Raw genomic sequence first — 25,685 nt, 5'->3', positions numbered from 1 at the left:
TTTTAAAATGTCTTCAATGTGACTCTGTTTAGTGAATTGAATAGTGAATGCAGTCTGGTCTTAGATGTTTGTGCTCAGCCCATCTACCAGCTCAGCTACTGTTTAAATTTGAGAGCAAGTGCTCAGGGCTAAAAGGCAGGGTGTCTGTGAGTGATGTGTCCTTTTCTCCGCCCTCTGGGCCCGCTGTCCTGTCCCAAAACGTTGGTGCATCAGGGATTCTCACACCTGCCTTCTGAAGGGGCAACAACAATCATCCGTCACCCCAAACCAGGGCTGGAGGGGACTGTGGTTTAAAGAATAAGCCCACTTCAGGGCCACTAGACTGACAGCAGGGTAAAGCCAGACTGGTCAAGCTGTCACGCCATGACGCCCTGATAGTGGATCCACATTGTGGCTGTATTGAGATCCGTGCCCTGTGTGTCCATCCTGAAAAGCCCTTGCAGTTCATCTGGGTGTGGCACATACTGCTGTATCCTGGTAGTCATACTGTGCATCCAAACCCTGCCTCTGGCAGAAACAATGGGCTCCTGCAGAGGATAGAGGCCTTAAGCTCTCTTTCTCTTTTATCCTCTTGTCCTCTTCTGGTTTAAACAGGATTTCTGTTAACTCTGCCCAGCAATGTCCTCCCCACATTGCTTTGGTGCTCCAGACCCAGCCTCACAAGAAGCCAGGCTTTTCACCTTACTGTACCTGTGACATCTTAGTGAATGGCTCAGTAATGTGTGGAGATCGCCCAGAATGAAGCTTAGTACAGAGTAGGGCTAGTGGGAAACAATCTGATTGCATTGCATTGTACCGCTATCACATAACAGTGGGATTACAGCTGCAGGTAAAGATGGATGAAGACTTAAATAGAAAAGGCAGGTACAGGCCGCCAGTGCTGAGAGACAGTCCCACAACCTACACTTACATTTCTGTTACCAGCGGTGTTTTTACATTGTGATAATAAACAAAAGAAAATGGGGGATAAAATTTAATCAGCACAATAATTAATAATTAACACATTTAACTGTGGAAGGAAACAAAGTATAGTAAAAACCTGAAAACATTTCCATTTCCAACGATGTTATGTCCCCTTACGCACCTGTATGCTCATTTTCACATATGTATGTCTCTGATTACTCTTTTGTGACATAACCAAACCTTTAAATAGACAGAGGATTACATTTTTTTCACTTTGTGTTCTTAATAAGGTGTAATTTTACACAGTTTGAAAACTGTCCCGGTGATGTTAACAATCTCCTCATTCTCACCCTTATGTCCCTCTCTGAAAAATGCACACAGCTCTGTCTCATAGAGTTGATGGATCATGTTAGTAATAGCAAGGTAAACCTAGGCCATGATTTGTTTGAAAGACACATTGATAAAGATGAATTATGTGGGAAGGGAGGCTTTTTTAAAGTTGGCATGATAGATCGCAGGCTGGTTTTTCAGCACCCAAAGGCCTCAGATCTACGTGTTTCTGGGGCATACCCCCCGCCCCACACACACACACACACATATACATATACACTTTTGAGGTAGGGAGGTTTATCTCTGGGGTCCCATAGAAAATGTGTGAGAATATGTGCTCCTCTCTTATGGTGCTGCTGGCCAGCCCAAGTGTGGCCTGATAACCTTGGCTCGTTAAGTAGGACCTTGGTAATAGGGTATGAGTGCAGAGGAGGGTGCTGGATGACAATGGGTACACATGAAAAATTTTAAGTTCATGCCAATGAAAATCATCACATTGTTGAAAAATAGTTTTTGTTCATGAAAAAATAATTTCATGGAGACACTGACACATCCATTGTGTCAGTGATAATTGATGTCAAATAATTGAGCATTTATATATATATATGACATGATTGACATTAACTATGTTTCCACATCACTACAATAACATTTCCTTTAAAATGTTTTATATACTGTAATAAGCCAATCATTGATGGGCAGAAGCTATGCTAATGTGAATACCTGCAGCTACAGATTTGTTAAATGAGTGCTGGGCGGGGCTGTGGTCTGAACATGAATATGCATGAGCATGAGCTGTTTTTCTCAAATGGAGGAGAGGGCGGGGTTAAGATCATGAGAACTGCAGGGAACTTGCTGAAGAATTGAAATTTGAGGTTACACTGCTACCCTGTGGAAGAAAACCAGAATACAATCGTGTTGAGCTGGCATGTCTACTTGGAGGACAATTATATGGTGAAATTCCTCAAATGATGACGAAATTAAAAAATGACAGAACTTCCAGTTATTCTGAAGCTTTATTTATGATAGAAGAGGAGTGCCTTTAGACATTCAGGAAATATCAACCTTTGCATTGTCAACATGATCACTGACTAAACTTGGATCAATACCTTCCTCTGCTCCTCATTTCCTTTGGTGTGTTATGTACTGAAGGCTTTATACTTATATATTTGAAACTGGCAGTAATTGTCCTGCAAATAAATATTCTAAAGTTATAATGGCTGTTAACAGTAGTCACTAATTTCACTTGTTTTTAACTAATGCATGGTTTTTGAACACTTCTTAGATCTTTTGAGGTTTCAGAAAGAAACCAATCTTTTCATAGCCAAATCATAATCTTAATGGGAATCTGTTTTTTTATATTGTGAAACTGTGGAACTGTGTTAATGATGCAAATCCAATCGGACTATACTGTTCCCTTTAAGCCTGGGAGGTTCTCTATTCAATTAGACTGTGAAGACACCCATACATTTTAATTATCTCTATTGTGGAAAGGATGAGTCAGGTTCTGAAAAAAAGAAATCTGTTTTAATTCTTTTCTGTATTAATCATTATTATGTCCCTGGGTAGATTAGTTTTTTCTTTCTTTCTGTACAGTGTATTAAGATGTAAATTGGATATCAGTCAATCAGTTTTAAAACTTTTAATAAATGTTAAGAAGTAATTCAACCTGCTATGTTGGTGTGGCACAGCTGCAGTTCATATTGCTATCTGCAGGGTGCGCTGTAAAATGGCTGGAGTGGAGTTGCCTAATATCAAACCTTTCATAAGAGAGCTTTAACCATCTGAATAGACAGCATATTGGTGGGAAACAGATAGCATTGAAACTAGGAAAACCCTTTCCTGTTGTCCTCACTACATGAAACAGTTGAATAAAATGGGGTGTGTAGCATCTGAGAGCATTTGTCCCCCCGTGTTGAGTTTACACTGTGCAGATTACACATCAAACATCAGCCTCCCCTGACTCCCGTCCCTGATTTATGGCAGCCGTGCCTTTGTCAGTGCACGTCAAGGTGAATTTTCAAGTGTGAGAACAATATTTTTTATCATCATGTTTCAAACAATGATTTATTGGTCCTTTTAACTGAAGAGACCTGATTCTCACACGTTTCACCGGGGCTGTAAAGATCACCTGCAACTGGACAAAGTTGATGTCAGTCTTAATACCCACACAACAGCCCCGAGACACCTGAACTGGGGGGTAAATAATGTCTTTTCTTTAAAAAGCGATGTACAAAATATAGAGGATCAAAGCAGAGGCCAGGCCTGGTCTGATTGGTGAGGAAAACTGACTGTCACTCTCAAGCTCTGATGGATAGTGTTGCTGTAATCCGAAGCATTGCAATGCCCGTGTGGTCATTCCTGGGAAAATAAACTATAGGGGAAACAAGGGCAGCATGGCCTCAAAGGAATATGCAAGCTTGTATAAATACTACTTTAAATAGCAATGTTGCCAATTTTGCAGTTCTCTGTCACCAGCCTCCCAGGAACAGCCAGGCACCTTCTAGAAACATCCCCATCAATACCAATGAAACATCAATGAATGTAATTACCGCTACAGCTTTTGGCCCTAGTGCAGAACTGTAATGGGACTGCAGTCTATCCGTCATGATTTTCATTTGTTTATGCCGTTTCCTTCCATGTGGCCGATGGCGTGCTACGGCCAGCATTTTGTGCGCAGAATAAATATGACACTGCTGGATGTCTTCTGCGGCTGTGCTTTTGGAGCGGTTGTGAAAGCTCGCGGAAAGGTCAGGGCGAGCGTCCACTCGGGCCACGTGCTGATCCTGAGCAGTGGGACCCTTGGGCCCACAGGAGTCCTCAGCCGGCACGGCTCCTAATAAATCTCTGGGAGCATATTTCCTACAAACTTGTACAATAACTTCCTTCTGGGCAGCCCAGCTCTCAGTAGCTCCCGAGAAAGGGCCCTCTGCAGTCTTATCCTGGTGTGGAAATATTTAGATAAGCCTTCAGGACAATACTAATAACTCTTTACCCCTACTTCAAACACCGGCCTACACTTCAGAGCAAAGCCTCCAATTTTCTCCTCAGGCACACTCCTTTGATCCTGCTGTCTACTTGTTTGTAATCAATTAAACGTCTGATCCATCACCCCTCATTTCAGTGCTCTTCTTCGAGCAGGGCCTAAGATTTGGAGCGGGTGAGAGATGCAGAGGTTGCCCTTTCTGCACTGGTTCCAGAGGCCATTTTGCGGCACTGGCAGCTGTCTGGGCGCAGAGGAGGGGTCCGGGTTCGAAATGGGCCAACACAGCCGCAGAGATAAAGCAAGGCATTGACAGGGTCAGTGATTGGCCGCGGCCGTTATCAGCGCAAAGCGAAAGTGGTGGCAAGCGGCTGAGCTCTCCCGTGGAGATAAGCCTCATCGCCATGGTGACGGACGCGTCGGCAGCGATGGCCTGCCGCCCAGGGTTTGGAGAGGCTGCTGGGATTCTGCCAGGCAGTTTCCTCCAGAAATCAGTCCTCTGTCACCAGATCCCACCCACTGAACACATCCCAACAACAATCTTTGGTCCTGCTGCAACCTTCACTTTTATTTTATTTTATAATTCTGTAGCCTTGAGGGGGGAAACATTCGCATTTATAACTTGCATTTAGTCTCCTCCGCCTACCCCTGCCCCCTCCTCCACTAATATTAAACCCAGAGTCTCCAGATAATATGATGAGTTCTGTACATTCAGCTTAAAGAGATTTGAAGCAAAAGAGAGGAAATGTGGATGTGTTTTCAAGTAATAACACACTTGAATGCTTAAATGCTATTGTTGTGTCAGTTTTTGAATTAGTTCTGATATTTATCTCACAAAGGAATGCAAATTATGGCGTATGGTTGGTAGTGATATATGGATATAGATAAAAATTAACACTTGATTGTTTTAGGTATCTTATTGCTTTGCTATATTGGCAATTTATTTGTGTGTCATATGCTATCATGTATAGTAACTTACACGTTTACAAAATTATCTATCTTTTTGTGGCAATATTCTCCAGTAATTTATTCTCAGTAATATCTGTAACATTAACACAGTGGCATGTTAGTTATGTATTTGGAACTGAAAAAAATAAGAAAAGGAAGTGCTTTCATGAGCATAATTTAGGAAGAAGGAGTTATGTATATATGTTTCTGTATGCATATAATGTTCTTTTGCAAAAATGCTACTCCCTTTCTCACCCTCTCTTAGCATATGTAATCTGCCACGTTACACCCTAACCTTTGACCCCCTCCGGACCCCTTTCAGAGTTCAAGTCTAACCCAGCTCAGGCCCTAGAGTTCCCCACATCCCTGTCCTTCATCCATCAGCCCCCACTGCGGCCCTCTGCCCTCCTAGAGCGGCGCTCATTAACACCGGGGTTAGTCCCCCTCTCCCCCAGCATGCGAGCTGCATATTTCATGGGGCTCCTTTCCTCCTCCCTCCCTATGGCTTGCCCCCCCCCCGCCCCCCCCATTTCACTTAGGACATGTAATGATGGCATTTGTGATCATTGGCCTTGTTCACACCCAGGGTGCAACTCTGTATGCTCCAGTAAATATAAGTGGATTAGGGTTAAAATGGCATGCTCAAAAGTGATAACGTTAGGTCCAACAGCACAGCACAGTGACTCAGAGCTCCAACGGCACAGCACAGTGACTCAGAGCTCCAACAGCACAGCACAGTGACTCAGAGCTCCAACAGCACAGTGACTCAGAGCTCCAACGGCACAGTGACTCAGAGCTCCAAGGGCATGGTGCTGCCTGGCTTGCAGAGCAGCGGTCCTGGTGTGAAACAGGTTGCCAGAAGGCTGGGACCTGGCCCTTTATTCACCTCCTGGCCTTGTTATGACTGCAGGGTTAACAGATAGGCCGGTCACGCTACGCGCTACACGCACCGCAGCCTGGGCCTCAGCTAATGAGGCTGGACCTCGTACCTCGCGCCTCCGCGGACCGACCTTCACCTCGAGCGCTCGCCCTGCCTGCCTTTTTCAGCCACTCCGCGGGGGGAGAATATCTCACACCACGCTTTTTTTCTGGCAGACCCCACTGCGCCCCGGGCCCTCGAAACACGCCCGGGATATCCCGGAATGTCATCAGGCACCCCTGTTTTTCATGTGCTCCTCTAAGGCCAGGTGTGGACGCAGAGCGCCCAAAGCTCCGAAGAGGCCGCGGTGTTCCCCCACCGCACCGAGCGCCTGTCTATGAGACGTGGGTTCGGGAAGGCCTCTGTCCTCCCCTCGCACCCGGCCTGCCCCAGGGATCGCTCGGGCACAGCGAGCGGCACAAGGCCCCACCGCCCGTCAGGCCCAGACAGGCCTTCAGACTTTCGCGGGTTATTAATGGGCTGCCCGCCCCTGTAAATCATAACTCACTCGCTGGCACAGCGCTAACGGCGCGGGCGCCCGTCATCCTTCTCTCACCCTTCCCCTCATCTCATTCCCATCATTCTGCGGCGAGACCCTGTCCTTCTCCTGCTGCGCGCGTCTCGTTCTCAGCGGATCTGACCAGCCCCGTGTTTATTTTATTTGGCCTCTCATTAGCACCGGGCATGCCCGCTTAGATAAATGGACAGATGCTGATGTAGACAGATGGGGGGATTAAAAGGCGTCAATGTACGGAAACAGGACGGGACTAATCAAGGCACCGGCAGACGAGCGACGTGAAGGGCTTATCGCCCTGTTTTTGCTATGATATATCGGGACTCCCTGACAAACAGGCTTTAAGACTGTTTAGCAGAGGCGTATTTATGGCGACACAAATCTGGCCGTCCTCAGCCCTGAGGTTGATGTGTGGATCTGCGAGCGCCGTGAGGAAGCAGGCCTCTCACCCCCAGGGCAGCCATCTGTCAGACCAGCCAGCTCTGCTGGTAGTCACCGATGATGTCACACAGCGCCACGCACAGCTGAATGGTGTCCCTGCTCCACATGGCTGTGGCCTTTCCCTCCATATCTGGTTTATGTAGGCCGGCATTTAGGAAACCGTTCAAATTTTCAGCTTGAGAAAATTGGAACGATGGGGGTGTAAATACACAGTCCCGAAATATATCAGTACGTTAAACCTGGTTAAAAAGATTAGTATGTATAATTGTTATCGATGAGTCACTATCATTACAGCATACTTCAGTAAAATTCTGGGATTATCCTCACAAATTAAGCGCTCCATCAATATTACATCGTGTCACAACTGTGTTCACAACTGGGGTCCTGGGGTGTCTGCTTCCAGGGGATGAGCACAGCTGTGTGCCCCCTACTCCTGCCTCTTCTCCTCCACAGATGAGAAGGTGATAACCCCTGATGCGGGGAGTCATCCGTTATCTGCTGTGCGTACTTCAAAGGCCCGGGGCCGCGCACAACACCTTTCTCCAGCATATTCATCCTCCCGGTGTCAGGCTGGCGAGGGCAGGGTCAGGGAAGGCTCATCCGTCTACCCCTGAACTCTTCCCGAGGTGCGGAGGTGAGGGTCCCGCGGGCCGCGAGGAGCCCGTGAAAGGAGGTGCAAGCGATCGGCTCAGCGCGCAGTCGCTGGTGGGTGGAGGCAATCTGCTTATCTGCCTGCTCAGCTGGAATCGGGCGGAGCAGCCCGTCCCCCCGAGAGGTTCGCCGAAAACGGACACGGTGTCTCCTGTCCGCCAGGCCCTCGCGCTCCCTGTCTGTGAGCCCTTAGAGGGACATAGCCTAAGCATCCAACTGAACCCACGTAAAGCTGCGTGCTTTGAGCGCTTGTGACAGACACACACCATGTAGTCCTTTCATCGTGGTAAACATACGCCTAATTCTCGTTTAACCGGTATGACAAACACACAATGAATGCTCAGTTCACGGTTATGCTGTAGCTGGCCTCGCGCTGTTTTATTTGAAATTATTTCTTACATTTCTTAGTAAATTTGTCTTTGTAAATTATCTCTTTCTCCGGCTGGAATTTTATTTTGTTTATACTTTGAAAAAGACCTAATATAATGACCATAATTTGAGACAGTCTGTCTCTGGGCCTGCTCACTGCAAACAGGCCCTGAAAGAATTGTTAGAGATGAGGGAGAACCCGGCTGTCAAACCAGTCACCATAGACTTCTCACTTACTTTACTGCCCCTCCCTGAGCTACACCCCTGTTCTTCCACAGCCCACCTCTTGCTCTCTCTCCCTCATATGTTAGCATTGTAATCTCCCCAGCTCACAGGTGAGGAAGGTGACATAGTTTGTCTGGTGCAGTTGGCAGAATAATAGGCCTGGTGCAGAGGTGACAAATACCATGCAGCTCTGTCTGTGATCCATTGTTTGGCAGGAGGGGAACATGGGCAGTAATGGATGGGCTTTAAATCGCTCTTGTCTTCCCCAGCGAGGGGGCCACCTGTTCCCCCGCGCTCCTCGTCCTCAAAGGCCGCTGCCTGACAGGAATTGAAAAGCAGGACAGCGGGTGTGGGGGGGCGGGCGGCAGGGGCGGGGGTGGTGGGTTGGGTGAGAGCCGAACTCCCCGCTCCCGTCCTCTTGGCGGCCGACACCGGCGTCCCGGCGTCCCGCCATTGATGTGGTGCCTGGAGTGCCACGGGTGAGACATTTGAGAGCGCCAACGCCCACTAGCTTAGCTTTTCTGCTTTCTGCTTACCTGCTAATTCATTCATAAATCTCTCTGAGCCTCCGCCCAACCCTCGTAGATATCAAAGGCAGGCTTCCGTCACTCATTAGTAAATGACAGTTTTGTATAGAGTGTGTATTTGCTCCTGTTGCTTCCCATGGATGGATAGAGAAAGACCGGGGGGCTCTGGGGTATTGCCATACCCTGTGAGCCTGAGGCAGAGACCAGGCCAGCAGATGAAAGAGGAAGAGGGCAGTAGTAGTGTAGACGATGTGTGTACACAAACACACACACACACACAGCTCTACACAGTCAGGGTCATCATGAATCATGACATCACTGGGGTGAGTTGACCTCCTGCCATCTCTCAGCCACACCCATCAGCCCCTGCTCCTCCTCCAGCTCCATCAAACAGTCCGTGTGACTCACCCTCATGTCATTCAGTCAGTTCCTTCTTCTCCCCATAAATTCACAGATAATGACAGAGAGAGGAATAGAGAGATCTATTGGTATATAGAGCGGGCTGTGCATGATACATCACTTGCATGGATAAAGACTGTCTACACATCTGGGTGCTGACCTACCAAGGTGAGGCAGTGTTGCATCCTGGCACCCTAGTGTGGTAAAGTACATAGATATCCTGTGGTGTAGAGCAAGTCTGTTAAAATGGAGCTCTCCCCACTGTACAGTGCACCAGCCCTCTGGGGCCCAGTCATTTGTAATTATTTTGAGTATGAACAATTAAGAGCGGAGAACTGTTCAGACCATTAGTAAAAGTTTGTATTAACAGGAACCGGTTGAGGAAGTGTATGAAGCCTGTCATAATGTGACCTGTGACAAAATGTGCCACATAGCCTACGGTCCAGTTCTCCTGTGAATACAGCATGATATAGCTGGCATTAAATCCTTTATGCGCCAGTACAGGAGCTAATGGGGAGAACTGTGTAGCATAAAAGTGACTCATGCAGGGAAAATAGCATTTTATAAACACTGTATTATTGCTTCATTTTGTTTCATAAGATGAGTTAGCGTTTAATTCAACAGTAAAACGCTGTTAAACATTAAATAGTTTGCTAGGACAGTTAACTCACTCGTGTCAACCAACACATCATGCCTTTTCTTAGCTTTTTTGTCAACTCCAACCATTTGCCTAATTGAACTCCCTTTGCTTTAAAATGCAAACACTGCGTAGGTGAAAGAGAGATGGGGGTGGACAAAAGGTGGTGACAGAGGCCTGTGGCAGGAGGGTGGATTCCCGGGTGTGAGTGGACAGCACAGGCTCATGCTTGAGCTGCAGTGGAGGATTCTCTGACCACATAGCTCTGTCCCCTGGCTCGGGCAGGGGGACCTGTCACCGCTCCTCCTCATTGGCTGGCTAAATGGGCTGTGACCCCCCACCCCAACTCAGCGCTTCCTTCACCACAGACAGGGGCAGGCCATTGTGCCCCAGTGCCATTCATTAGCATCCTGGGTGATGGGAAGGCTTTAACCTGGCTACAGGTGATGACACGCGAGGGGCCATAAAGCACGGGCGTCTGGGTCGCGAGACAGCCGGAGACAGGGCCGGGAGGCGGGCCCTTCCGCACCGGTGGGCCTGTCAGCCGGCTACAGGAGCACATTGTTGGGCTGTTTGTCCGACCGAAGAGCTAACAGACCTGTCAACACGACCTTGCTTGCTTACCTGGGCAGGAAACAAAAGGAGCGCTTCAATGTGCGAAAGAGCACGTTTGTGTATCACCCGTGCACACTTAGCCCTGAAATCGCTCAAGTGTGTTCTTTTTACATTAACGTTACATTGTATTTTTCTTACTTATTACCATATTGATGTAATTATACAGAAGCAAAGGTACTGCAGTAAAGGATGGTATTCCAACAGGCTGAATGATGTAATTTAATTCCACATGTTATCATAGGTATGCAAGAATAAGATTTCCAATATAAGAAGGCCTGCTGTCAGATACATATTAGATTTAATGCGTCCTGTGTTTCTGTGTTTCTGCTATGTTCTATGATTACATGACTGAGAATGGAGTGTCCTTCATAGTGAATCTGACACTAGAAATGTCCCTCTTTTCATGTCAGTTTTCACCAAACTTGACATGAGGCTTCCCCCAGACACTCTCCCACTCCCATTTCCCGTGGAACATGAAAGTGATGTTCACTGCCCTGTAGATCAATCGACTTCGAATGTTCCAGTGAAAAATCACGAGCTTCATTTTTATCAAGGCAGCATTAGGAATGTTTGCTTTGATCTCTTGTGTGGTATTCCTTTTTTAAAATTACGTGTGTATCTCACGGAAAAGAAACAGGTTTGGTGATTCTTGTCAGTTTTTACAGGAAGCTCATGGCCGGCTGTGCCATTGTTTTGGATATGCTCGCTCTCTGCATGTTTACATGCGCACTATATTAAAATAACATTAAAACATTCATCAAGAGCCTAGCCTTCATCAGCCAGACAGGTGTTGACTGAATGAGGGATTGCAGCCATATGGGATCCTGCATATCTGGTGGTCAGAATTATATTAAAACATGGTAGTGCACGGAATAATTAATCACCCCCATACCATGATTAAAATTCTTATCTTTTTCTTCTTCCCTCAAGTCTGCTTATTTTAAAAAATATGCTCCATCTGAGCCATTCTGCTCTTCTCTCGGGATCACTTATTAATATCCTCTCTCATGTTGATAGACAGGAGCTGCTGGTGTAGAACCTGCTGTTTTATCCGAGCGCTGTTCCATATTACTGGGCATGGGGCGATGGGATCGCCTGCATCAGATACTCCAGAGGAAGCCATAAGCTGCACTCCAGAGCTGAGGGAAGAGCAGAAATTACGGAGCCCTGGAAGCGCGGGCGGGTGTGATATACGGGAGCCCTGGAGGAGTCCAGGCCCGCCCGTCCCGCTGTTTTTCGCTGATTGCGCCGCTTCTTCCCCGCGATGCACCGCAGCAGAAAATATATCGATCTGCAGCTTCCTAAAGCTGCGCTAGAATATTTGTTCCAGGCCCAGGGATGTATTTACACTGCACATCTGCAACAGCGAGGCCAATTTCTGATGTCTTGTACGGGACATCATTGCTTTTCAAGAGGAAAGTGGCCCGAGCATCCATCTTGTTTATATCAGCCACATTGTGTGTTGTAGTGTAGCAAAGAGATTGACTGTTTCTGTGTTAAGAGCAGTGTTTTGTGACAGTGCTGTAGGTGAAAAGCATTAATGTCCCCTCTGCCCCTCTCTTGTGTCAGCATATGTGTCACACAGATGCCATTTCTCATGTAATGTGGACATTAAAGTTCGCCCAATTTGCCCAAGGTGGTACAAAAAATATTTGCACCATCAAAGGAGGTGAATAAGAAGACTGATATAATCAATAATGAGAATTTTCTCCATCAATAACATGTTATTATTACAATGCATAATTACCCACCATCAAGACCATGATTTTAAAATTACCAAGAATTTGGAGGAAAATATTTTAGGATTTACAATTTGTATACTTTCTTATCTCCAGAGAGATAATGTAGAGTTACATTCAAAAATATTGGGATAATTGTGTACTAATCAAATTTGTATTTCAAATCAAACCATGACTATGAGGCAAAATTCACAATGTCTGCATTTATTTAATGTGTTTTTTAAAACAGACATTGAACTATACCACAATTCCATTTAATAAGTCTCCCTGTTTCAAGTAAGCATAAGTATTTGAACAAAGTAAGTTTTGACAAATTTAATGACTTGCAAAGTTTGTATTTTCATGCATACCCCTTACATTTGATGACTGCATTGAGTCTGTGACTCGTGGACATTACTAGGTTCATGTGATCATTTGAGATGCTCTTCGAAGCTTTTATCACCGCCTCTCAGTTGCTGTGTGTTTGTCGGGGTATCAGACTTCAGTTTCCTTTCAAGCAAGTGTAGAGCATGTTCAGTGGGGGACCTACTGGACCACAAACATTTCCACCCTTTCTTCCCGATGAGCTTCTTGATTGAGTTCGCTGTATGTTTTGGGTCGTTGTCTTGCCGTATTACAAACTTTCATCCAAACAGTTTGGCATTTCTTTGAATATTGGTGGAAAATATGTTTTTGTACACTTTAGCTGTCGTTCTGTTGCTGGCATTACTGGTTACATCATCGATAAAGACCATTGATCAGATCAGGTTCCAAATGCAGCCATTCAGGCCCAAGCCATCACACTGCCTCCCCCATGCTTGACAGATGACGAGTGTGCAGTGAGCTTCCCCTCTTTTAACCACACTTTCACCTTTCCATCACTCCGGTAAAGGTTTGTCTTTGTCTCATCTGTCCATGAGACTTTCTGTTCTTGGTGCTGATGAGAGGTTTACACCTGGAAGTGTAGCCTCTGTAATCTCTGTCTTTTGCGCACAGTGTGATACTTTCACCCTCAATGTATGGAGACCATTTGCAATTACTCAAGATGAGAATTTAGGATTTTTTTCAAACAGTTCTTATAATCCTCCTGTCATGACTTTCTGATATGTTCCATGGACAGCCGGATTCTTGGTGATTCCTATGTCCTCCAGTGTTTAGTTTCTTCTATAGGACATTCCACACTTGATTTAATTGTTAAAGTTTAACAATTAAACTATAATTTAATTGCTACAATATAGTTCAATATCTGTTTTAAAAAAACACATGAAATAAATGCAGACGTTGTGAATTTTGCCTCGTAGTCATTTTTTGTTTTTAAATACAAATTTGATTAGTACAGAGGAAAAACAGCCAATTGAAAAATAACACAACTGTCCCAATACTTTTACACTTAACTGTATGCATTGAGGAATTATTAATAAGATGTCTATTAATCTCACTATCTCCTGCTGGATTTCTAAATTAAAGCATGTACTACGCTAATAGGCGTATTTATTACCCGCAGACAGCGCTTCAACGGGCCAACCAGAGCAAGGCAACAAACTATTATGCCTTTGATAAATTTCGGACCATTAGGGAGGAACACAGGGAACAAGGTGCTGTGGGTTTTATTAAACAACCGACAATCCGATTGCCAAGTGGAACAAGGGCTTCATCAGGCATTTTATTGCTCAGGTCTTTATGTTTGTGTTGAACTCCAGCAGCAGCGCCCCTCCACACTGACATCATTGGTGAGAAGTGTTCTGTATGGCCTCCTCAGTGCAGCGCAGTCCACTGCAGCCCCAGCCATTCTCGCCACGCAGCTTATAGCACCGTAATATCAGCACTGTAATAGTGCAGGAACATTGTGATGTGTTGGTGTAAAGCAAGATACTCACATTTCACAAAACTGTAGTTGCACAAGAGCATTTGAAAGGTAGTGAAGAAGATTCTGGTCGTGAAATGTTAGGACATAGAAACTGGTGGTTTGGCAGCATGCAGATCCATTGGACAGTGTCCCTTACTATGAGTACCAAGCAGGCAAATATCGATTTCTATTAGTTTCTATTGTCAAATGTATAAACATTGTAGCCAAGATTATTCATTTGAATTATCTTATTTATATAACTGCAAGATTCAGTATTTTTTTTCTGAAACTTTTTCTGAATTGTGACAAAATTAATCCTGCTTCTGGACAGGTGTTTAGATGTTTAGATTCTTTCAACTCTAGACCGTTTGTACTGTTTGTACCTTAGACAGATGCTGATGCAAAATGTCATATAGGTGGGATATAGGTTTACCGTTACACTTAATGGAAAGCTGATATATATTCATTCCATTTGTATTGAATGGCTGCAAGTGAATTAGCATTTTTTTGTAGGCAGTGGGTTACAGAGGGTGGCATAAAGAACACAAGGCAGGCCCACGCACCCCAACACAGCAGGGCCCTAATGTCCCTCAGAGATAACAAGGAGACACTCCTGTCACAGACTACTGGAGGAAGGGGGAAAAAGAAAACAGCAATTCAATTCCGGAGCTCTTCAGAGATTCCTCCTGCGCACTGCTCATTAAGTACTCCCAATTACAGTCATTATTATTAGGGCATTATTAAACGACGTCGTAAAGGGCAAAGCTTGTCTTATTACTAACTGCCTGGATGGGGCTGGAGAAGTGTGTAAGGGAGGGCTGGGGAGACCATAATGAGGCTTGTGTGCCTCCTGTTTTGTTTTGCTTTCCCGCCGTATGAATGTTCAGATGTTGACACGGTTCTTTCCCACCTCATTTGCTTTGACACTTGGAATCTCCTATTGTTTGAGGATTATATATTACTGGACCTCGAGACATTACAGGATATATTTATCCATCAGCTCAAACCTGGACCCCGCGCGCTAATGAACGTGTTTAATACGGGTCAACCAGACCACGGTTCTCTATAGTTTCCTGAATTACCATTATCTGTCTGTCTGTTTGTCTACCTATTTACGTGATTAGCATCCATATCCAGTTTTTCTGGCTTATCACTTAATACTGCTGTGATGAATTCATGTCCCACTTACAGAATCATAGAATCAAATATATACTGCATGTTCATAAATGGAGCTAATTCTCTGACTTCTCATTGTCCTAAACCAAAGACTATAAGACTTGGATTCTAATCCGCATTAGACATACATACCCAAGGGTGAACGAGGGTGTGACAGAAATAAACTACAGCAAGCATTTAGATTTTAGTTTTCCTTGTCTTGCACTGTACATCCACTTACTGTAATGCATGTACACCATTACACATTATCCCGAATAAAAGACTATGAATAACAAAAGATTGTTCCAGAGAATTAGCATCTGGCACTTTAAAAATTGCTGCTGTTTCTCACCCCATCTCTCCCCCTCCTTTTCCCTGTGTGTCTCTGTCTCCGTGCACTTTGGGAAACAGCATCCCCCACGCTGCTAATGTTCTCAAAAGCAATGAAATTAAACCAGTGAACCAGCACGTGTCACAGATTCAGTCCCCCCCTCCAGGGTAATTGCATTCCGGCACGCATACTGATGAAGGCTGGCGGCCTCTACCTCGAACACCCTGGTGGGTCTCGGCAACATAGCATCTAAATAAAACTCCATGCGGAACGCTCCCCCTGCTTCCCAACAGCAGGCTTCCCACAACTGGAGGGGGTTTAGCTAATGCAATATTCATGCTCACAGGGGATGAGGCAACATGGAACATTTGGTCACTGAAGTTTGTGTTCCCCTGTTTAGGATTCGGGTATTGTGTGTGTCTGTGTGCTTCTGTGCATATGTATGCGTGTGTGCATGCGTGCGTGCGTGTAAGAGAGAGAGAGAGAGATAGAGAGTCAGAGCAAGAGAGAGACAGAGAGAGAGAGAGAGGCAGGTAGACCAAGGGAAAAAGAGTGAGGGAGTGAGAGAGAGAGGGGGCATGCACAGGAATGAGAACTATGGTGCACACTGGGAATGTAGTCAAGGTTGTGACCCTGCAGTCACACTGGATCCCACTGTGGCCTTCGCAACACAACAGGGTAGCCCTGTTCAATCAAAGCTGGGTACTTACACACACACACACACACATACAAGCATGCACGCACACTCATTCAGTTCAAATGTGCACACACATAAACACTTGCACATCTGTGAACACACAGACACACACATACAAATAAATATATTAGTACACGTGAATCCTTGAATGCCTCCAGGGCTACATGAAACCATTTTGGCAACAAGGGTCTGGGTTTCCAGAGATCAGTTTGCAGAGAATATGAGATAAAAGTGACACTGAAATACAGATTTTTTTGTCCACTGCTTTGTTATATCAACAGTCCCATTACATACTGCAGTTTTTTAGGTTGTAGTTGGCACTTCAGAACTACCTCATGCTTATCAGTCCTTATCTTGGCAGCCTATGTTATAATACAGAGTACATCATTCAATCCCTGAAGCATTGTAATTGCTGCATAGAATATCATGTTATATACATGCTATAATGTCGCAATCAATTGGTCCACAATTTATGCTGAAACTTCTCTCAAGGTTCTCTCTTAAGTGATGAGTCATGTATTTGTGTTTTTTATTAATCAGTGTTTCCATCCCTTGATTATGAATTGTGTTTCTCAGTCTTTGAAGAGATTCCCATGGTGGCAGCCCAGGACCTCAGTAACATCTTGAAACAAGGATACTTGGAGAAGAAACGACGAGGTAAGGTTCTCCTACCACAAGTTAATTTTTTGACATCATTATTTAGATGTTATGAAAATTTCCTGAGCGAGCAATGTATTCCCTGCTGAAATAGAGTTCTGTGGTGTGGGAGATAGGCAGGCCCCTCCATGAAGCAGGCCCTGTGATGTAATGTAATGAGTCCCTGGCGGCATATGAGGCATATCTGCCTGCGCGTTTCTGCTTGTGTCTCCATTGAGTGCATTATACATGCACGACACGACCAGAGCGCTCATTTATTTATTTTCCAGAATAAAAACATTGAAATTAAAATCTATTTTACAAGGGGATTCTGACATAAAACACAAAGTTCCAAAGACAACATCGCCAGCTAAAATGACACTAATAGACAGGGACGATATAGTTGTGCAAACCGGAATTAACAGCAGGGATTAAAAGCAGGAGCAGGTTTGAATCACTGTGTCATGAATGACAAGTGTAAAATCTGCAGTTGGAATTAGCATGTCTAGCTTCAGGTTTTTTTGTGGATTTGTCCCAACTCTGCAGTGCAGAGTGGCTGAAATTCATCCTTTGAAGTGCAGTAGAGGGTTGAGGAACATTAAAAAGTGCCAGGTCACATGAGTGAAGGTGATACTTGTAGCTTCCAGCTGAGCAGAGAGTTGAGGTATGGAGGAAGCAGTCCAAGTAATGCCGAAAATATTATAATATTCAAACCGTACTAGTGGACTGTTCTGCGTACATTCAGTCCCTGGGGGCATAGGAGGTCTATATGTGCGTGGGCGCTGCTGCTTGTATCCCCGTGAGTGCATTACACGCACACAGCGCGATCGGAGCGCTGAGAGACCGGCTGACTGGAAGCAGATGTAGCTGACGACTGCGACCGCGGTCAGGGGCGGCAGGCTCGCCGGCCCCGTCCCAGGGCTCCGCGGCCCCGTCTCCCGGTGCGAGCCGGTGTCCCTGGAGCTGGCTTTCTCTCACCGCTGGCCCCTCAATCACCCCGCCAGCGCTGACCGCATGCCGCTCCCAGCACCAGTCCTGTCAGCACAGGGCTTCTCAGCAGCTTTTTTACACACGTCTCACGGTCTGCTGGCTGAAATGTCAAATGTTACAAACTTACTAAGGGGACATAGACCGGCATAACGTTTTTTCTGATAAAGTGCATATGAAGTACTTATGACTGTTCACACTGAGGTAATAAATGTTTAATTTGAATAACTTTTTCCGCTCCTTTTTATATAAACCCTATTTGTGGCTCCACTTTGCACGGTCATAATTATAGGCCTGTTCTCCATCTGTTTAGCAGGAAATGGATGCAGCCAGCCGCTCCTTTTCACAAGTGCTTCAGAAACACATGTTTAAAATCATAATTTCATTTATTTAATGAAAAAAGTTAGCAAACATCCATGTGAAAGAAAAGTAATTCCCCCTTTAACTTAATAACTGGTTGCACCACCTTTAGCAGCAATAACTGCAACCAAACATTCCCTATAATTTGATATCAGTCTTTCACATCATTGTGGAGGAATTTTAGCCCCCTTATCTTTGCAGAAATGCTTCAATTCAGACAGATTGGCAGGTTTTTGGGCATGAACTGCTCGTTTCAGGCCCTGCCATAGTATCTCTGCTGGGCTGAAATCAGGACTCTGACTAGGCTGCTCCGAAACTTAAATTTTGTTTCTTTTCAGCCATTCAAATGTGAGCTTACTTTTGTGTTTTGGATTATTGTCTAGCTGCATAACCCAAATTATTCAGCTTCAGCTTCAGCTAACGGACAGATGACCAGATATTCACTCAAAGAATTCTCTGGTACAGAGCAGAATTCCTGGCTCATTCAATAATGGCAAGTTTTCCAGGTCCCAAGGCCGCAAAGCATCCTCACGCCATCACACTACCACCACCATGTTTGACTGTTGGTATGATGTTCTTTCTGTGAAATGCGGTATTTGCTTTACACCAGACATAATGGGACGCATGCCATCCAAAAAGTTCCGCTTTTGACTCATCCATCCACAGAACATTGTCCCAAAAGTGTTGGGGATCATTCCGGTGCTTTTTTGTAAATGTCAGACAAAAATTGATGTTTCCTTTGTTTAGCAGTGGCTTCCACCTTGCTACTCTCCCATGAATCCCATTTTTGGGGGACTGACCTTACCTGTGGCTATAGAGGTTTGCAGTTCTTTGGACGTTCTTCTGGAATTTTTTGACTTCTTGGATGAGTTGTTGCTTTGCCCTTGGAGAAATTTTGGCAGGCTGGCCACTCCTGAGCAGATTCATCACTGTTCCAAGTGTTCTCCATTTGGAGATAATGGTTCTCACTGTTTTTCAATTGAGTCCCAGAGCCTTAGAAATGGTTTTGTAACCCTTTCCAGTTGGATATATTTAAACAACCTTTTTTCGCTCTAATGGTAAGGTTCAATATGATTAGATTTGACAGGGCTGGCTGCAGTCAAGTCTGGCTGTGTTCAATCAGATGAAAGTAATTATCAATTAAATTTAGTCAATTAGTTGATTGAGTAGCTAAGGGGGCAATAATTTTTCATATGTATGATATGAGTGTTTTATACATTTTTTCATTCATTTTAAAACAAGACCAGGTCAAAACCAAGTATATGGCTGGACCTAACACATGTCATCTGGCCGACCAATGGTGTAACTTCATAACTCGGCCAACCAATGGTGTAACTTCATCACTCACTCACTCAGTCACACAGTCACAGGCATTCGCATTTGTAGGGCTGGCCCCGCTGTTGCGGTCCAGCCAAAAAAATGTTTTGTCTTTACTCAGTTTCCTCTTGTATAATGTTACATTTTCTCTGAAGATCTGAGACCATTCAGTGCAGCAAATATGCAATAATAGAGGAAATCAGGAAGGGGGCAAATACTTTTTTCATGGTACTGTAGGCAGAGGCTCTTCCGCAGCGTCATCTGTCAACTGGGAACCCATTTCAGTGCCCTGCTCGTACTTCCTTTTCGAGTACATCAGAGTGTGCCTGTGTTGATAGCCTCCTGCAAAACTCAAACTGAAAGAGACAATTTTATTTCCATCTATTCGCTGGCTAATCTTGTTTGAATTAGACTGTTTTACAAACAGTTTTACCCCTTCAGAAAATATCAATGAAGTATAAATAGTTCCCCAATAGGACATGCAGTAAATGTAATATCAGGCCTGTAGTTTATTATTTATCATGTCTTCAAATTATCTATTGATTTTAAGCAAAACACAACACATTGGTCAATAGTTATTACTTCCTGAAACAATTTCTTAAACTAAACAATACTAGTTTGTTGCTGTGCTTTTAATGATTTATTGACTTTTAATGATTGGATGGTGATAGTAATCAGTGGAAAAAGGCACCTCACATAAAAGAATAGCTTCTGATCAGGTGGTCAGTGTGGTTGTCACTGTTTTTTACAGTTTCAAAAGATGCTCAGCATTTCATTGGGGAACAATAAAGATTTTAGTTTTAGATTCCTTAAATAGCAATCCAAAAGTGCTATCTAGGCACTCAATAAGATAATGCAGAGTAAGCAAGGCTAGAATAACAGCCCTGGAACAAAACCTGAACAAAAAAGCAGTTGTTCCAGATGGCATAGCTGTGATTAGCTTGCATGCACGTGAACTCCAAAACGAATACACTGTCTTTTTTCATTTCACGTTTCTTTGTATGTCCTTTTATACATTTTATTTTTCAATGTCATTCCAAGGATGGTGTGCTGAACTGCTAAAAAGAAGCCTTGCTTGAGGACAAACATTAATTAATTAATTTATTTATTTATTTATTTATTTTTGAAGGGGGAAAAAACATTGATTGAATTGTTCTATGTATATTAATGGATGTTAGTCCATATCGAATCTAGTGGTGGGTTAATGATGTAGCACCTGTAATGAAACAGTGCACTGAGAAAAATGTGTACAATGTAGTTGAGGATGTGTGCATTTAAAATTTGTCTCCATAATCTGAAATGGGTAAAGTGTAGCTATGGCAATCTCTTCTTAGTCTCAAAATTAAAATTTTATTTTGAAAATCAACGCCTAACTTAATTTTCAAATTTAAGCTTTTGATGTGAATTTTAAAATTAGCTTTTTGGGAAGCCAGGTCCTAGTATATTTGTAAGCAGACTGAATAAAATTTACATTCTGGAACCCAGAACTATATGGGCTTAGCAGTAAAGAACTGTGTCATTTGTATATGATGGACATGACATGTATAATTTTTATATCTAAGCATTTATTAACATTGAGTGCTAATATGACTTTCATGTTTTCTTTAGAAAATGTTGTCGACACTGGCACATGTAGAACTGAAAAAATTATGTTCACAAAATATTTAGCACTTGTTATTATTATACATCATCATTAGTTGCCGTAAAGATATATATATATATATCGGACCCCTGACTTAAGTGTCTTGGGTTTTAACAGAAGTACACAGAGCCTTGTTGTAAGAACAACAGGTAGATTTGTGCCTCACTAGTCATCATACAGTGTAACTGATAAAAGTATATGTATGGGGGGTTCATCGTGGTAGCCTCTGTATAAATGTACGAACGTAGTGTTGGTCTAGTGTTAATTACACATTGCCTTCTGCAGACCACAGCTTCTTTGGCTCTGAATGGCAGAAGCGCTGGTGTGTCCTCAACAACACAATATTCTACTACTTCGGGAGTGAAAAAGGTTTGTCTGTTTGTCAATGCCTTTTCATAGACCTTTCTATGATCCTAGCTAGCTAGGATAACAGCTTTCTGTTCATATTACCTTACCCACCACTGCCCTTATACCCACATATTTGCCTAGTAAATTCTTGTTTTCACCTCTTAACAGGGTCCTTTGGCTGAATCCATTTCTGTCCCCCAGTATTCTATCTGGAGACCCCGATACTATTAAATGTCAGTGAAATGTGTTAGGTGATTGAAAGAGATTGTTGAGCTTGAGGGTGATGAGTTGCTCTCTCCCACCAGACAAGCAGCAGAAGGGCTCGTTTTACATCAATGGCTACAGTGCAGTGATGGCGACTCACTTGCGCAAAGACTCCAAGAAGAACTATTGCTTTGAGCTCAGCGCCCCTGGAAAGCGTTCGTTTCAGGTACAGGCGCAGATTCATCTAATTCCACCCGCAGCAGCTAGACTGCCCGGAAACATCATTTCTTTCAAAGACAGCCCATGATGAATTTACATGCAGGTTTATTTAAAGAGCATTACCTCCAAAGTGGTATATACTTTTTGTCTTGTTTGTAGCAAGAGGGGTAGCAGTGAAATATTATTTTTTCACTTAGAAGATTATTTTTAGTTAACAACCTTGTTAGCCAGACCTGATAAATATGGTGAAATAAATTCAGGTCAGTACCTCGCTTGTGCTTGAAGGTACTGAAATGTAAAAGAAATAAAGAGATCATAAAATTAAAAATGATTACAGTCATTGACTTCTGATTATATTACCCAGCAGATAGCTAGTTACATCTAGCATTGATATTAGCCAGCTGTAAAACTTTTTTAGATGCTTACTATCTGACAATAATTAAGTTAAAATAAAAGAATAAAAGATTTAAAAATATATATATATTTTACAGCACAGCTTGGCATGTTTGCAGACAAATTAAATAGAAATGATAAAGAAAATGTTAAAGAGCAGCATTCACAAACTTCTGATGTTTAAGTACTGATTACTTGGTGGAAAGAAACTTAATAAAGATTAAAGAAAAAAGAAAATAAAGATTTTTTGAGGAGTTTAAGGAATGAACGTACGTTTAGCAACAGTATTTATCCTTTTTTAGAATCAGGTGGATAATGGGGGTTGCACAGTGCTCTGAGCACATAGCAGAAAACTAAATGTTAACGTAAGACCACACGAGATATAAATCTAACATTGTACTAGGCATAGTGTGATTACTTTTTAGAAGCAAAAGTTGCTATTTTTAATACACTACAGAGGGTATTGATGTCGATAACAGGATAGAGATGTTAGTGTTGGTCTTTTTAAAATGTTGTTCAAAGAGTTCTTCAGAGTTTTGACTCACTGTAAAGAAGCACAGCAGGGGAGCCCATTATTCATTTCTATAACTGTTGCAAATGGCTATCATCACAGCAATGGGACATTAACCATCTTTCTACCAGAGGCCAGTGTTAATGCTACTGTCAGACCAACATTACTCTGTAATTAGTTCACTGCTTTTATTTCCGTCATATGAACTAGTAATGATGCGACAGTGTGTTTACTTGGCCAGGGAATATTCAGGATGAATTCAGGATGATGAACAAAAGACGTGTATTGCTCAGTGGCTTGAGCATTGAGTGATTGTTTTTTCTGTCCACCCAGAAATGTATAAGATATTATGAAAGTCGATGGATTATTGCTGAAAATTCCAACAAAAGTACAGTACAAAACCTGGGCAGAACAGTTAATTCCTGCTAGTTGCATTGCTTTTTCCATTAAATAAACAGCCTATACGTTAATATTATTCAATTACATATACATAGCCTATATAAAAATACTATACTACATATTGTCTTTTTACACATTAGCATGTGTCAATGCATTTAAAAAATTTTCCCATTTCTTGCTTGTTGAAATATTAATTATGCCCTTACTCTCAATAATAAAATGTGAAAATCCTTAGTCTAACAACAATGATGATAGGCTCTTTTCTGCAGTTCACCGCCAGCTGTCAACAAGAAGCCAGGGAGTGGATAGATCAGATTAACTTTGTCCTAAAAGGTGAGTCTCCGCCAGTCTCAGTCATTTCACTGAGAGATTGACAATCTACGTTTTCTTAGAATGTTAATGCAAACACATATTACAGCATATGAGTCCGTTAATTGACACCTGGATAGTAATCTCTGCTGAATGGTTTGTTTTGAGGAATTATGGAAGGGCATCATGTATTAATTACATTTTCTTTGCTTAATTTCCTCATGTGCTCTTTTGTTTTCTCTAGTATGTCAGTTTATGACTTGACCACATAGTGTTTGTTTCAGTGGTAATACATCCATGGCTGTGTCATTTTAACTGTCACTCAATCTTTTTTATTTCTTCATCATTTTTTACTGTATCAGTTCCAGAATGTGAAAAGTATGATATATTAAAGCAAGCGGATATCCATATCAGGAGGTAATAGTATACTGTCTGCCATTGTCCACAGTTAATCAGACTTTCCTGAGCTTCAGATTCACACGTTTGCTTGTTCTTTCCTTTTAAACTGCTAATTTTAGCCATCGTCATTTTAAAAAGCTACAGCACTGAGATTCAGCTTTAGTTTTTTTTTTAGTTTTTTTTTTTTTAAAGCAAAACTTTTTCCTCACAAGGGTATTTTCTGATCACGAGAAAGCTCCATCCTAGATAACCCAATCAGACCTGTTCTCAACCTCCTCATCTTCTGCATCATCAAACGCCCCACCACCACCCCCTTCACCCCCCGCCCACCAACATGTTATTTACTGGAAATTGATTTGCAAACTTTCTGGTTATCCTTGGGCCGTATTGATTTAGCTCTCCATGGCAGTGTATCAGGGGCCACCTGATACCGTGTGTTTCAGTGCTCCAGTCGCACGCAATCAGTGCCCCTCTCCATCTGCAGGATCCAATGACTGCAGCCGCTGCCCCGGAATGGGCTCAGACCCGCCCAGCGATTTGCGGGAAGTAACAGACACCTCCTCATTCCTGTCGTTTTACCTTCAGCCCAAGATCTCCTGTCATTTATTTCAAGAGATTTTTAAAAATCTTTTGAATGCTATTTATTTATTTATTTATTTATGTATTTATATTGTCACAATTTTTCATCGCTGTGAAGAATTATTTTTCTTTTTGACTGACCGATATCTGAACATTTGGAATATGAATATGTATATGAGCGTGCTACGTTGTTTGCTGTTCCTGTGTTTGAGCCTGACAAAAGGCTTCTTTTGATTATTAAGCAGTGAATAACGTCTCCACTTCTCCACGTGCTTCAATACTGAATGGCGAGAGCTATCAAAAGTTTTCAGCTTCCACAAAGAACTTCCACAGACTACAAACAATATTCCAGGTTTTCCATGTTCCGTGATTCCTAGACTGCACCTTTGAAAGTTCCGATTCTAGCAGTGATGGATGGATATCACACACATAGAATTATTATGCCAGTAATGGAGCTAAGCATCCCATATGCCTCCTGTGTGCCACTGTAGACATGAGCTCCAACTTCATCCCCTTTGATGATGATGAGGAAGAGGTGGAGGAAGAGGCACAGGAGGAGGAGGAGACCTACGATGACATTGACGCCGCGGCTGGCCCCCCAGTCCCGCGCCCCGCCCAGGCCTTGGCACCAGCCCCCACCCCAGGCATCACCCCCCAGAGAAGCCAGGAGGAGCGATGGGGCAGTCAAAGAGTGCAAGACCAGGATGAGGAGGATGATGACATCTATGAGGTGCTCCCAGGTAAAATACTCCCTTCTCATGCACTGCGTATATGACAGTTCCACCACAGACAATTTCACCTTTGACTAGGGCCGCATTAAGAAATCCAGAATTTTAAGAAATAAAGGCCTGTCTTCACTGCAGTTTTAACTGCATTCTGTTGAATGTTGAAAATACTGCTGAATCTTACCCAGGGTTTTCACTTGTTTGGACTTTTCTCCCCAAAGACCTACACCAAATGTAGCATGCCCCACACCCCCCAGTTTGACTTATTGTATCAGCACAGCCTGTCTGGGATGTCAGCTATGAGCTACTCATTTTTAATTATATCAAGGACGATTCATGCACTGACCTTGGGATGAAAGACAGACCTGTTGATGTTTGTGATAATTGTTAATGTCAGACATTAGGACTGTGAGGACCATCACTAGTCGCAGGATTCATTTCACAACATA

At 43.3% G+C, this 25,685-nt stretch overlaps 1 protein-coding gene across 3 annotated transcripts in view; it reads left to right on the top strand.

The window, feature by feature from the left end:
• Window positions 1–25,685, top strand: part of skap1 (src kinase associated phosphoprotein 1) — a 178,227-nt gene that overhangs the window by 101,043 nt on the left and 51,499 nt on the right. For 2 of the 3 annotated variants that reach the window (XM_064321408.1, XM_064321407.1), the window contains exons 5-9: window positions 16,785–16,865; window positions 21,436–21,519; window positions 21,804–21,928; window positions 23,494–23,557; window positions 25,003–25,251. In XM_064321408.1, the coding sequence (XP_064177478.1) occupies window positions 16,785–16,865; window positions 21,436–21,519; window positions 21,804–21,928; window positions 23,494–23,557; window positions 25,003–25,251 (603 nt within the window). The other variant, XM_064321409.1, reaches the window with a different exon arrangement.

The sequence above is a fragment of the Anguilla rostrata genome, chromosome 2 (assembly GCF_018555375.3).
Source record: "Anguilla rostrata isolate EN2019 chromosome 2, ASM1855537v3, whole genome shotgun sequence".
Lineage (NCBI taxonomy): Eukaryota > Metazoa > Chordata > Actinopteri > Anguilliformes > Anguillidae > Anguilla > Anguilla rostrata.
The sequence above is the reverse complement of the archived record's forward strand: the minus strand, read 5'-3'. Positions and strand labels throughout refer to the sequence as shown.